The sequence below is a fragment of the Mustela lutreola genome, chromosome 14, assembly GCF_030435805.1.
Source record: "Mustela lutreola isolate mMusLut2 chromosome 14, mMusLut2.pri, whole genome shotgun sequence".
Classification (NCBI taxonomy): domain Eukaryota; kingdom Metazoa; phylum Chordata; class Mammalia; order Carnivora; family Mustelidae; genus Mustela; species Mustela lutreola.
The window spans coordinates 62204040-62218203 of record NC_081303.1 but is presented as its reverse complement, the minus strand read 5'-3'; the positions used below and the strand labels follow the sequence as shown (position 1 = coordinate 62218203).

General features: G+C 36.5%; 1 protein-coding gene across 2 annotated transcripts in view; it reads right to left on the bottom strand.

Annotated features, from left to right (window-relative positions):
- The window catches only part of SPATA17 (spermatogenesis associated 17), a 179745-nt gene that overhangs the window by 151028 nt on the left and 14553 nt on the right, over nucleotides 1–14164 (bottom strand). The window contains exons 3-4 of one of the 2 annotated variants that reach the window (XM_059146516.1): nucleotides 12995–13076; nucleotides 1072–1122 (exon numbers count right to left, since the gene is read on the bottom strand). In XM_059146516.1, coding sequence (XP_059002499.1) covers nucleotides 1072–1122; nucleotides 12995–13076 — 133 coding nt within the window. The remainder of the gene's footprint in view (nucleotides 1–1071; nucleotides 1123–12994; nucleotides 13077–14164) is intronic. The other variant, XM_059146518.1, reaches the window with a different exon arrangement.

Here is a 14164-nt window from a genome sequence, read left to right as displayed (position 1 = left end):
CCCATGTCAGGTTCCCTGCTCAGCGGGGAGCCTGCTTCTCCCTTTCCCTCTGTCCCTCTACTCCACTCATGCAGTCTCTCTCTCTCAAAGAGATAAGATTGTGAAAGAAAGGAAGAGAGAGACAGTGAGAGAGAAAGAAAGAGAGAAAAAAAGAAAGGAAGGAAGGAAGGAAAAGAAAGAAAAGGAGGGAGGGACAGAACAGGTAGACCAGCCCTGTGATAGGGTCCTGGCACATACCCATACCTGCAGAGGAAAGCACCCTTCTCAAAGCAGTATAAATAACCAAAAAAATGTTAATTTACCTGTCATATTTCTGCACGGGACCTTCAGAAAATATTTTACTATGCTGTTTGACCCAAAATAAAATCTATTATTAGCAGAAGTTAAGAACTAACAGATTAATGAAAGAGAATATAATAAGACAACGTAAGTTTTAAGAACATTAATGGAATTCACCAAAGTAATTTCTCCATTTATAATAGCTCCACAATTAAGCTATTACCATACTATCTGAGACAAGAGAAATAATATTTTTGTTGTGCCCATTCCCCAAATCTGAGCAGAAACCAAGCCAGCCTCATAATCACTAGCTCAGCATTCCATTAGGAAAATAACACGTAAAAATGAACATAGAGATGATAGAAATTAAACTTCTAAGGTGGAAACTGACTTTATTACTGCTAAATCACATGAATAATTCCTAATTGATTTGTATTGGACCGGCATCTTATATTCCAGAACCATGTTCATCTATTTATCACAATATTCTATATGACATAAGGAAACTAATACATTGCTTCATTAATATTTACGGTCTTTCTCTAGTTATGGCTCAGAGATATTTAACATTCTAAAACATAAGCACTGATAATTACATGTTTTACATTTTACTCTAATTTTTAATACTGCCAAGATTATTTAGTATAACTAACTTTTTAACTATGTCCTCTTTTCTCTCTAACCATTAGCATATCAATCAAATTTGCATTATTCTGGCTTGCTCATTTTATTAAAAGCGAATTCAGGGCACAATTGACTTTTCATTTGTTTAACAAGTGAAGAAATATTTACCCTGACAGCCATTGCGTTGTAGAAATTCATCTTCATAGCACAAGATGCGAACTGTGAATCAGGAAAAAAGAAAAAAAGGCCTATAGTTCAGTTACACAAAGACAGTGAAGCCTATTTTTACATATAAAAGATAAGAATCTTTATACATAATACATAATAAGAGTTCTGGGTTTAGAAAAATGAAATCAAACTTTGTATTGAAGAGATAGGCTTCCTAATACATAATGCAGGCTTAACCAGAAAAATCTATGGTAGTCAAACTAGGAGCTAATGGAGATATATGATCATAAAATGCTCTCCGCTGAGTTTGATAATCAATGGTGCTCTACTGAGAATAGAATAACAAAGCAGAAATATTCACAAGTGCTGGTGACACGTAGTATTGTATGATTTATTCACTGGGGTTCTTTTAGCCAAAACTCACAGAAACATAAAAGGAATTCATATTTCAAGACGTCTGGTTTAATGAAAAATTCAAAGAAATGCTGTCTTCAGTCGAAATCGTTCAAGGATATGGATGCAGTGATGGAGCAAAATTGTGCCTTCCAACCATCTGTACAAAATGTTATGTACTTAGCTGCCTCCTGAGTAATCCCTGGGAATTTTGTTTCATTTAATATTCATTTTAACACCATAAAATCATAAATACAATGATATCATGTTACAGCAAATCCCCTGATATAGGGAAGACTTCCTAAGGTCTTGGTTTCTTTCTAGTATAGATACATTTGTCTATTAATATACAAATCTCTGTTACAGTACATAATCCTTTAGCAACATAGCTTATTTCAAGACAAATACTGCTTTAAATGAAGTTTCTACATCTGTTATATCTTTTAATTAAAAACATATATTTAACATAATTCATGACAGTATAATAAATAGTAAAAGCAATGAAATATACATTTTTGATCCAAATACTATTTTATCCATTTTTATTCAATCAAAATTCATTTGACTAACATAACTTGAGTTTAGGTAACAGGTGCTATGTTTCAGTCAAAAATCGGAGGTAAGTGCCTTAACCTTTTATATAGGGGTTTTCTTCCCTGCAATAAACAGAAATTCATATAAAAGGGTTTCACTGTAATTAGGATTGTTTGAATTGCCTTGTCTGATCCAAAGCAAATTGTCTGTGGAGAGCAGCAGGGCTGGATTATTTATCAACAGTCTGAGCAATTAAGAAACAGTTGGCTGCAATATGTTATTTACAAATGAACACAATGATGTTACTTCATTTTAAATTCTCATTCTTCGTCATAGTAAGCGAGACATAGTTCTTGGCATTTGCGGTGAAGTTAAAAGAGTCACCTTAATACCTTAATTCTTCAAGTTATACTGATGCAGAGATAACTATTAAATGACTTTACACAGGTGGAACATACTAAAAATTACATATCTAAAATGTCTAGGTTCAGAAAGAGGTAATGTTTCTTACCCTTATTATGTTGCTGTTCAGTTAGCAGCACTGAGTGCTTCTGAGCTTTCAAGTCCACAGACCTTAGTTCATGTGCTGATGTTGCTTTTATCAGCTGTGTGGCTTTGGACAAGTTACTCAAAGCCAGCCAGTCTTGACTTCCAGGCTCAGAATATGGAACAGCACACACTTTGAAGAGTTGAGGTGAAGATTAAAATGAGATAAAAATTTTAAGGGGCTTGGGACATAGTTGATGTTTATAAAAGGGATTATCACTGCTGCTGCTAAACACATTTTGTAGCTGAAAGTATGCAGTTTAACTATTAGTAAAATTCCAAAATATAAGAGGTTAAATTTTATTCTGAAGACAGAGAAAAAAGCAATCTAGCTTTTAAGTGTACAAATTCTGACTTTCATTGCTAAAGGTGGAATAGCACTTTGATTTTAGTTTATCATTCTCATGTGAATCACCGATGTTAAATGTATTTGCTTTGGAAACTAACAAAAATATATTTATGTGAAAAATATTGCATATTCCCACTTATAAGAGGTGTGTGAAATAGTCAAATTCCAAGAGACAGAAAGTGGAATAGCAGTTACCAGAGGCTAGAGGAAGGGGGCAGCTATTGTTTAATGAGTAGTCTCCATTTGAGATGAAGGAGAAATTCTGGAGATGGGTAGTGGTGATAGTTGCATAAAAACATAAATATACTTACTGCCACTGAATAACAGTGCAGTTAAAAATGGTACAAATGGTAAATTTTATGCTATGTGTATTTTACCAAAATGTTAAAAACACCAAAAAAAATTTGTGAATGAATTGTTCATTTTCATAAGCTATCTATGAGACACATTTAGACACTTAAATATTTTGTAAAATTCCTCTCATCTAAGTCTATTTATTTCCATTCCGAACAATGATACTACTTGTTTTATTAGTATTTGTTCTTTTGGGATATGAGCAGTTAAAATACAAATCATACAAAAGCCATTGTTCCTACTACTATTGTCTAGAATTCTGTCCTCAAAATTTGTTTTTCCAATGCATGGGAGTTGGATAAGCAAAGAATATCCTAGCTACTAAATATTAATATTCTATCCAACAATGACAAGCTATTGTAATTTCCCAACAGACAAAAGTCTTAAAATTTTTCTTACTATTTATTAATTTCTCATTTTATCATAAAATACTAAGTCTACTAAGACTAAAAATCTGGAGTGAACATCAAGCATAAATGGTAATAGTTTCATTGTAATGAAAATATGAAACTCAATTACAGATGTTTCCCCAGATGTCTGGTGAACAAAGAAAGGGAGAGAGAGAGGGGAAAGAGGGGACAGAAAGAGAGGAAGAGGGGTAAACAGAACTGATATGTTACATTTACAACAGAGAGCACAGGAAGTATTTCTGGGATGAACACTAAGTCAACCATTTGTTAACTGCATGGCCTTGGCCACGTCATCCCCCTCAATTTTTACAAGGTTTCTGAAAAATTTTTTGGAGGATTTATTCCTTTTAAAAACATAATCTGGGCGCCTGGGTGGCTCAATGGGTTAAGCCGCTGCCTTCGGCTCAGGTCATGATCTCAGAGTCCTGAGATCGAGTCCCACATCGGGCTCCCTGCTCGGCGGGGAGCCTGCTTCCCTCTCTCTCTCTCTCTGCCTGCCTCTCCATCTACTTGTGATTTCTCTCTGTCAAATAAATGAACAAAATCTTTAAAAAAAAAAAACATAATCTTCTGCGTGGTTGGTATCTACATGGATCTTTTAGACAGGATTGCTATTCATTGGGACTAGACCATGATTACCAATGGAAGCATGTTTCATATTTTGAGTTTCTTTCTTTTTTCTTTCTATCGGGTGAATTACAATGGGAGGGTGGTTGGGGATAAATGAGAACCACCCTCTTGGAGGTCAAGTGATACTCAAAGCTTACCACAATCAGGTCCCAATTTCTCCCCTCAATTATCTGTTACTACTCCACTCCTTTAAAAGCTCTATCTGATCAAATTACTCTTTTTATTTCTTCACCTCCATGTCCATATTACTCTCCCTGCCATTCTTTTCCAGCTGTCCAAACCTCCTCTCTCCTGTTTTTCTTGCAAGCATTTATCAAAGAAACTATCTTTTCTCCCCTACTCCAAGAGAAGAAGCTGGCATCCTCTTAGTTGCAAAGCACTTTCAAACCATTCCATATCAGTAAGAAGTACTCCATTAAAACGGACAACAACAACAAACCAAAAGTTTACTTTTTAATCTCAAGCTTGCCACACTTAAGACTCTCTATCCTATTCAATATCGTTATACTTCAGGTATCCCATTACTTATTAACTCCTTCCTCACTCCTCCCCACTTCTCCCTGACTGCCCCAAGTACGCTCTAAAAATTCTGGCATCAAGCTAATGGTCAAATTCATACAGGCAACACATTTAACTATGAAATCCACAGCCAAGTTCCAGACCCTGGGAACTAGAAATGTTCCCCGTCTTAAGTCATAAACTCTAAATGCAAATTCCTCTCCTTCAACCCCTAGTGGCTTGATTAAAGGTTCTTCTATTTGGTTTGGATAGACTTAATACAGATATTTCTTGTTCCCCATTTTTAAGTTCCTTGTTCACATATTTTTATCTATAAGACTACATGGTATTTTGCTACATGAACATACCATAGATGACCTAATATTTCCTTTACTGTTGAGTATTTAGGTTAAAACCCCCCAAAAAAGTGAGTTTCAAGGAGGAAACAGTCAATCATTTTCAAAAGCACAACACTCTAAAAAAAGGTTTCTTCAGTTTGTTTGTCTTTTTAAGTAAAGGTTTCACTTTAATTCTGGTATAGTTAATATATAGTGTTCTTAGTAATACAGTGATTCAACAATTCTACACATTATTCAGTGCTTACCACAGTAAGAGTAACTTTTAATCCCCGTCACCAATTTCACCCATTCCCCCACCCACCTCCACGCTGGTTATCATCAGTTTGTTCTCCATAGTGAAGTCTGTTTTTTTATTTCTATCTGTCTCTCTCTCTCTCTTTTTTTTTTCTTTGCTTCTCAAAAGTAGAACACTGAAAGCAATACATACTCATAATAATTCTGAGTAATACAGCTATATAAACCCAACCAGATCAGCTGGCTTTATTTTTTAGACTGAACAGTACAAAGGAAAAACTTGCATTAAAGTGATGACAATAGAACCTTTAGAAGTCATGCACATATGGATAACAGATACGATGAGCATGAGCCTTTGTTATTTTCCACATCAGTGCTATCCTCATTTCATAATTTTGAGTATAATCGTTAAAATGATTTATTATCAAATAATCGTGAGTATTTTGTGCATATGCTTTGCCTTGTTTGTTGGCAAATGATACCAATCTGTTCATTATCAACATCTGATTTTTAAAGCACCCTTTCTTTCTTCCACATACAAAATTAAATGCCAAGATATTATTTCTTACAAGTATTATTAGCATAATCTTTAAAACCAGGAGAACCAACTCTAAATTCATTTCATAATTATGGTGAAAATATATTAATAAAGTTTTAAATTAATACCAGTAGGTCAGAAACCTAAGTTATCCAGCCTTTAGTATTTATCTAAACTGCAATACCCTGAAAGGAAAAAATATGTTTCAGTTTTCTGCTCTGACACTAAAGGGTGATAAATGTTACCTTATTAGCTTATAACTGATTTGGAGGTCCTTCTGCTGAAGTTTCTCTCTCCCTCTTTCTCTGCCCCTCCCCACCTCACATTCAATCTCTAAGATAAATCTTAAAAAAAAAAAAAGAAAAGAAAGAAAGAAAGCTCCCAAAAAAGCAGGACCATTTGAGTATAGTGGGAAAAACAAGTTGCAGTAAAACTAGAGTTCAGCAGGTATGAAACCCATATGCACCAAGCACACCCACCAGATACCATCAATTTTCACTAACAGGAAAATATTTTCAAGGTTGTGAATCAACAATCCTAGACCCCTAAGATGGACAAATTCGGGCTATCTTGCCAGGAACAGTGCCCTGGAAGTAAGCTGGAAGGTCAGAAATGGAGGTAGGGAATAAAAAGAAGCAAAAACAATAGTCATGAAGGAACCAAGAGTCAAATCACTCTCTCTCTCTCTCTCTCTCTCTCTCACACACACACACACACACACACACACGTGCAAAGAAAAACCAACACCTAGAAATGATCTATTATTCTGAATTAATGAAGGCACTGTAGTGGAGAACCCATTGATCCTTCAGGACTGGATAAGCTAGCTGCTGTCAATATGAAAATTATTTAAAAGCTAGATAGAAATATTTTAGTTAACAGAATTTTGAGGGAGGTTGTCTAAAACTATTGAACCTATCTAAGGAGATCCTAGGATCTCTCTCAGTTCATTTTCTGTGTGACTTTGCCACATCTGAGCCTGTTGACAATGCCAAATTTGCTAGGCGTTCTCTCCTCTGGTTACTGGGATATTGTGTCTCTGCTTTTCTAGTTATTATCTGTCTATAATTCCCTTTCCTCCGCCTAAATCCTACCTAATGTGTTCCACAAGCCTTAATTCTTGGCCCTCTGCTCTATTCTTGAGAGATATTTTTTCCCCATTAGGTAGAAAATCCAGTCATCTTGCAAAGATGGTTCTAAAATCTTTGTCTCCAGCTCTGACTCTTAATCTAAACTCCCATTCAAGTGTTCACTTTAATAAGCATTTGTGGAGTGTTAATTATTATATGCCAAACACTCTGCCGAGAGACTCTACAAAATCGCCTTACAAGATACCACCACATGGAGGTGTCCTAACATCATCACAAACTCAAAAAGCTGAAAACATCTTTTTTGTAAGCTTCACTTAGTGCCCCATTCGGAATGTTTCTTATAAACATGCACACTTTTATTATCATTATAACCATTAATCAGGTCTGCGGAGATAAAAATGCAGCTGTCTTAGTAGCTTAGGAAACAAAGAGTTTCTCCTTCACATTATGGGTAGACTAGGGTTCCCTATAGTTATCTATGCTCTACGTCTCTTCCTCTTAACCCCCAGGATGAAGGAGCGGCCCAAGACTGAGGTGTGCCATTCTTATGCCAGAAGGAAAGAGGGAGAAAGCTTCTTAAAGCTTCATCTTGAGTGTGGCATATGTCCCATCCGCCCACAACACATGGCTTAGCCCAAAATCTATGAGATGGGAAAGAATCACTCTTGTATGAAGAAGAGGGTAGTGAATAATTTTGATGCACAGATAAAATCACCAGCTGTGTTGACCACAGCAAAAGTCTTCCAACATATATATCCCTGTGAATCACGTAATCAGTTAGCAAAAATGTCGGCAGGCTTTCTATGTGACATTTGCTGTGATACATTTGTGATACAGTAAAATTAAACAGTTACTGCCATTCAGGAGCTCCCAGTCAAATAAGAGATGTAGATGAAGAACAGTGGGACAAATGCCTACATCAAAAAGCTAGGAAGGCACGCCTGGTCTCTGCAGTCTCCCACGATTGTACACTCAGCTTCAGGAGATCAGGGAAGGTTAATGTTAAAGTCAAGTCTGGAAGAGTAAGTAGGGCTCTGGACCCACGGGAGGCAGGTCAGAGCGAAGGAGGGAGGGAAGGCATTCTGGGCAAGGTACAGGGCATTTGTAAAATACTTGTAGCACACTGCGAATTTTGGCAATGGCCAATGATTTAATGTGTCCAAAGTATATTTTATACAGGTGTAGGAAGAAGCGAGGTTAGAGAAAAAGCAATCAGAGACTATGAAAAACCTGACATGTCACATGAAAAATGTAAACTTTTTGTAGTATGCTATGGCAAGGGCCGTAGGCATGCAAGTAAAATGATGATATTTGGACTGAAGTCAAGAGACTTTTATGAGGGGAAATGGAAAGTGCTTGATGCCTGATAGGAAATAAAGGGTAGTGAGGAGGAGATAGTGGAGAGCCTAGGATGACTGGATTTCTGGTTGAATGGTTGTACCATTTATCTGAATGAAGGAATACATAAGGAGGAACAGGTTTGGGGTACCTGAGGGACACACAGAGATTTTAATAAGGAGTTAGCATGTGGATCTATATAGATCAGAAACTGAGAACTTGAGGCAAACCACCACATCTTCCTGAGCTCCCATTTTTCTATCCATAAAATGAAAATAACAAATGCACTTTCTACTTAATAGATTGTTGGAAAATATTAAATAATGAATATACTGTGTTCCAAAATATAGTGTTCCAAAATTCATGGTTTATGCACCACACCCAGTGGGTATTATGAATATAAAGTTTTTAAACAAGAAATTCCTTTTAAAATGTAGGAAATTACTTTTTAAAAGTCACATTCACACCAACCTTCTGCTAGTCCCCAAATTCTTTGAGCCACCCAGATCAACATCCCTCCCACCTCCCATCACACCATGCTCATTCCCAATTTCAAAGCCTCACTCATGGCATTGCTATTATTGCGTATATAGCTGTTAGGTCAAAAAATATATATGCATAATAAATTTGGGAAATGACGATTTAAACATAGTTACTACAGACTTATGTGTGTGACAGGATAATTAACATAGACTTAAACAATTCCTGTAGACTTCTTTAATTCCTGTCCTACCCCCCAACCCAAGAACGTAGCGGGTCCTTTCATGTGTTTTGCCTCAGATGGCTTATGTGTGACTGTGCTTCGCTTTCTTAAAACCTGAGCTCTGAGAAATTATGCTGGAATGGGAGAGAGACAGTAAGAGGAGAGATATGGGCAGAGAAAGAGAAATAAAAGATTCCACATGTCTGGAGAAGAGCTGGGCATTAGCTTTTTAAAATAAGGAAATGTAACATTTGGCATTACTGTCACTTCTTTTTTTTTTTTTTTTTTAAACATCTTAATTTTATTTTTTCCAGGGTTCCAAGGTGGCTAAAACTCTAGGACTAAAGTTGGTGGCACCTGTGAAGGAGATAGGACTGGAAGTACTAGGGATATTGGGATATTGACAAAAATTCCCATTCCTTTTATGTGGCCCACCAGCCAGAGAGTTCTCAAAGGATGAACACTGAAGATCAAATACATGGGCCAGGACAAAGGACCTCCTCTGAATGAAGCTCCACAAAGGTGGGGATCTCTGGTATGTTAGCACTACTTAAGCTTCGTGGACTTCTGTATAACCCAAAGGAGGGAATTCTTCAATAGTGACCTGAATTTCAACTGCCTTATCAGCTTCAGTAAATAAGCGTTTTGGAATCACATCAAACTGGGTTTTAACTTTTCTCCACACATCACTAACAGTATGTCTTTGGGGAAGTAACCATATCTGAGACTAAAATCCTTCATCTGTAAAACAGTAATAATATTCATAGGACTTGTGTGAGACTTTAGTTGGTATACACATTAAACACAAAAATGTTTGCTACAGGGGTGACTGGGTGGCTCAGTGGGTTAAATTTAAAGCCTCTGCCTTCAGCTCAGGTCATGATCTCAGGTCCTGGAATCAAGCCTCACATCAGACCCTCTGCTCAGCGGTCCCGCCCCCTGCCTGACTCTCTGCCTACTTGTGATCTCTAATAAATAAATAAATAATATTTTTAAAAAATGTTTGCTATAATATTTTAGGCATAGTAGTTAATCAGTAAATTACAGCTATTATAATTTCATTCAATAATTACTTATTGAGGTCCAATTATGTTATTTGACATTTTTATGTTAGGTCCTGTATACATAATGGCAAAAAAGGAATAAATAAAACAGACCTGTCCTAAAATAGCTTATAGCTTAACAGACTTAAAAACTATCAGAACCAATCTAAATGAGGAAAATCTCTATCATTTTTACCCCAAGAGCTCAAAGATAATTAGATACAAAATTGGAGAATAATTTAGTGATCATGCTGAGTGATATTCTTTTTGATCAAACTCAGTTAAGACACTAAAGTAACAAAACAAATTTCCTAGAATTTATCTTTATATGAATTTTTTAAAAGATTTTATTTATTTATTTATGTGACAGAGATCACATAATAGGCAGAAGCAGGCGTTTGGAGGGGAGGAAGCAGGCTCCCTGCTGAGCAGAGAGCCTGATGTGGGGCTCGATCACAAGACCCTGAGATCATGACCTGAGCCAAAGGCAGAGGCTTAACCCACTGAGCCACCCAGGAACCCCTATATGAATTTTTTTTTTTTTTTAGATTTTATTTATTTATTTGACAGAGAGAGATCACAAGTAGGCAGAGAGGCAGGCAGAGAGAGAGAGAGAGGAGGAATCAGGCTCCCCGCTGAGCAGACAGCCCGATGCGGAACTCGATCCCGGGACCTCGAGATCATGACCTGAGCCGAAGGCAGCGGCTTAACCCACTGAGCCACCCAGGTGCCCCCCCATATGAATTTTTAAAAATATTTTTTCAGCAACCTCAACATCATTAGAATAAATACAGATTCCCAAGTTGAATACATTGACAATAGCCCCTGAAATGTTTATACTCTTGTATATTTGATAAAAGAGGTCTCAATCATTTATAACCTTCTTACTAGTGGCTTGTAAGTAGCAATTCCAGCAATGGAAGTTAAGTCAGTAATGCTCATGGAAAGCCATATGCATACATATATTTTATTGTCTTGTCTATACATTGACATAGACCCCCAACTATGAATGAATAATGGGGCTAAAGATCACTCAGCACTCCAAAGAAAATACCTTAATTTTTTGATCATCCCATTTAAGTAATTTGATTCTATTAAAAGTGGGTTTGAAGAAGGAGCTTCTGCTGACCAAATCAATTTGAACACCAAACCAATTAGTGACAGTAATTTAGTATAGCCCACTGAATAAAACAGGAATCCATGAGTTCATACTGATATAAAAAATTTTAAAAAGGACAAACAAAGAAAAGAGCTTTTTCTTATAGTAACATGCTAACAAGTAAATGTAGAAAAAAATGACAGAGTTAGAAAATTGCTATTTAACAAATATAATAATTGGTTCTTTTTTTTAAAAAAAGATTTTATTTATTTATTTGACAGACAGAGATCACAAGTAGGCAGAGAGGCAGGCAGAGAGAGAGGGGGAAGCAGGCTCCTTGCGGAGCAGAGAGCCCGATGCGGGGCTCGATCCCAGGACCCTGGGAATCATGACCTGAGCCGAAGGCAGAGGCTTTAATCCACTGAGCCACCCAGGCGCCCCTAATAATTGATTCTGGACAAAGCCATCAGTGAATGCTAAACCTAGTGTAAAAACGCTTGATGATCAAGAAGACACACACACACACACAGAGTTTTGAAATACCCCTCTGGGTGGTTCAGTTGGTTAAGCATCTGTGCCGTAAAAGCATCACTGTGGTTTTAAAACTAGCTATAAGAGAGACCCAACAGTTACAAAAAAGTTCAGGGCAGAATTTCTGTTTGAATACTTAGTTTCACTAAATTTAAAATAGTAGGCTCTTCCTCCAAACAGTTCCTATACTTTTTCTACATGTTTTAAAGTTTTTTTCACCAAAGGTGAATGCTTATCACTTACTTACCTACTTACTTTTATCTTTCCCTCTCTATATCTTTTAATTTCACTTAGATGCAACTAATCAAGAACAAATGAAAAACAAATTTACGTTATTATAGTCAAAAATAGTAACAAACCAAAAAATAAATGAAGTAGGCCACTAATTAGAAGCTTTCTCACTTTGTATTAAAAAAAAAATGGTTTTTTCTTATTATCCTAAAGCTCTTAGCTGAAGTGAAAGTTGGCATGCTACCATATACTTCTACAAGACTATCAGTGCACAGAGATGGTTGTGGTAAACCACATTTATGGCAAATCTTGAAAATATCCCAGCAGCCGATATCCCCACAGCCAATAACAGACAATGCTAAAATCACCTTATTTTTATATTTTGTAGAATTAATTTTGGCCACTTTAATTCATTTAATGTGTACTGACTATGTTATGAAACAGGGATTAATCTAAGTGTTGATGGCCCAAAAATGAACAAGCTGCTGTGCCTACCCTGAAAGGGCTCAACACCTAGAACCTGGAGAAAATCATTGACAAATAAGTGCACATAAATGCATACACTGAGAAAATTACTTTAACAAAAAGAAAATGTCTGGTGTCATCTGGGTACGAAGAAATGAGTCATCAATTCTCCATGGAAAATCAGAAAAGGCTTTTCAGAAGAGGTCTCATTCTAAAATTTAAGCCCAATTTTCTTGTTGTTGTTGTTTTTGTTTTTAAGATTTTGTTTATTTACTTACTTGTTAGAGAGAGAGAGCACAAGGAGGCAGAGTGACAGGCAGAGCAGCAGAGGCAGAGGGAAAAGCAGGCTCCCCACTGAGCAAGGAGCCCAACACAGAACTCGATCCCAGTACCCTGGATCATGACCTGAGCCAAAGGCAGCGGCTTAACCAACTGAGCCACCCAGGCATCCCAAGCCCAGTTTTCTTTTTATGTAAATATTTATAGCAATAACTTCCACGCTGCATGTAAATATGACTAAAGTTACAGTACATTGTATAATTCAAATGCTAACATACATAAATTTTATAATATTTACCTTTACAAGTAGCCGATACTCTTCTCTGCCTGAGTAACCTCTCCACCATTTTTGAATAACAGTTGCTACTCTATGTAAATACCTGGGTGAAAAACAGACTTATTAGTATGCTTCCTTGAACAAGATTATTGTTTAAATTTTTTCTTAGACTGTATCTTCCACAATTCAAGAATTCAAATTCAAAGGCAAATTTTTGTGTACTTTTAAAGGGTAGAGCTATCATTCTGCAATAGAATTAACCATTTCTAAAAGTAGAAAAAAGGGACAGAAATAAATATTCAGTATTCCTTTTGGGCTTATGATTAAATATCTTTAAATTTCAAATACTCTTCAATACTAATTCTTGGAAATATTTTTGAATGTTAAGACTATAAAACAGGTCAAAGGAACAAGAGATAAGCCAGGCAATATTGGTATAAGTCATCATAAGTACTTTGAAGTAATTCTTGAGGTAAGGAAACACTTCCTTTTTCATGCTTATATTTCCCAGTCAATCTAAGCTAATGACAAGTTAATCTGCTGAATTAAAAAAATACTCTCTTTGTTATCATGTTCCTCATTGGTATGGGGGGGCCAAAAGAGAAATCTCATCTTCGCATGGATCTGCAAGTCAGGATCCCACGAGCTAACAGAAGACAGTAGACACTATAACCCCACTTGATCATCTGAATGAGTTATTATGTACTAGGTTTTTTCTTCTTCCACCTTATCCAGGCAATGCTTTTCAGAATTGTGAGAGACTGAAGGAAAGTTTGAGTGCTGAAGAAAAAGTGAGAGCAATTACTATAGGGAGTACAGCTTTAGTCTCTTTACAATCAGGACTGCAGCATTCTCATATCATTTGCCCTTATGCATCAACATGCTGAAGAAGACTGGAACAACTTCCTTTGTTTTATTTTATTTTGTTTTTCCTTTTTTTTTTTTTTTTAAAGATTTTTTTTTTTTTTCCTTCATGTAACAGAGAGAGATCACAAGTAGGCAGAGAGGCAGGCAGAGAGAGAGGGGGAAGCCGGCTTCCCGTTGAGCAGAGAGTGCAATGTGGGGCTCGATCCCAGGACCCTGAGATCATGACCTGAGCCAAAGGCAGAGGCTTAACCCACTGAGTCACCCAGGCTCCCTGTTTTTCCTTTCTTAACAATCAGTGAATTCATTGCTATAAATAAAGTCCAG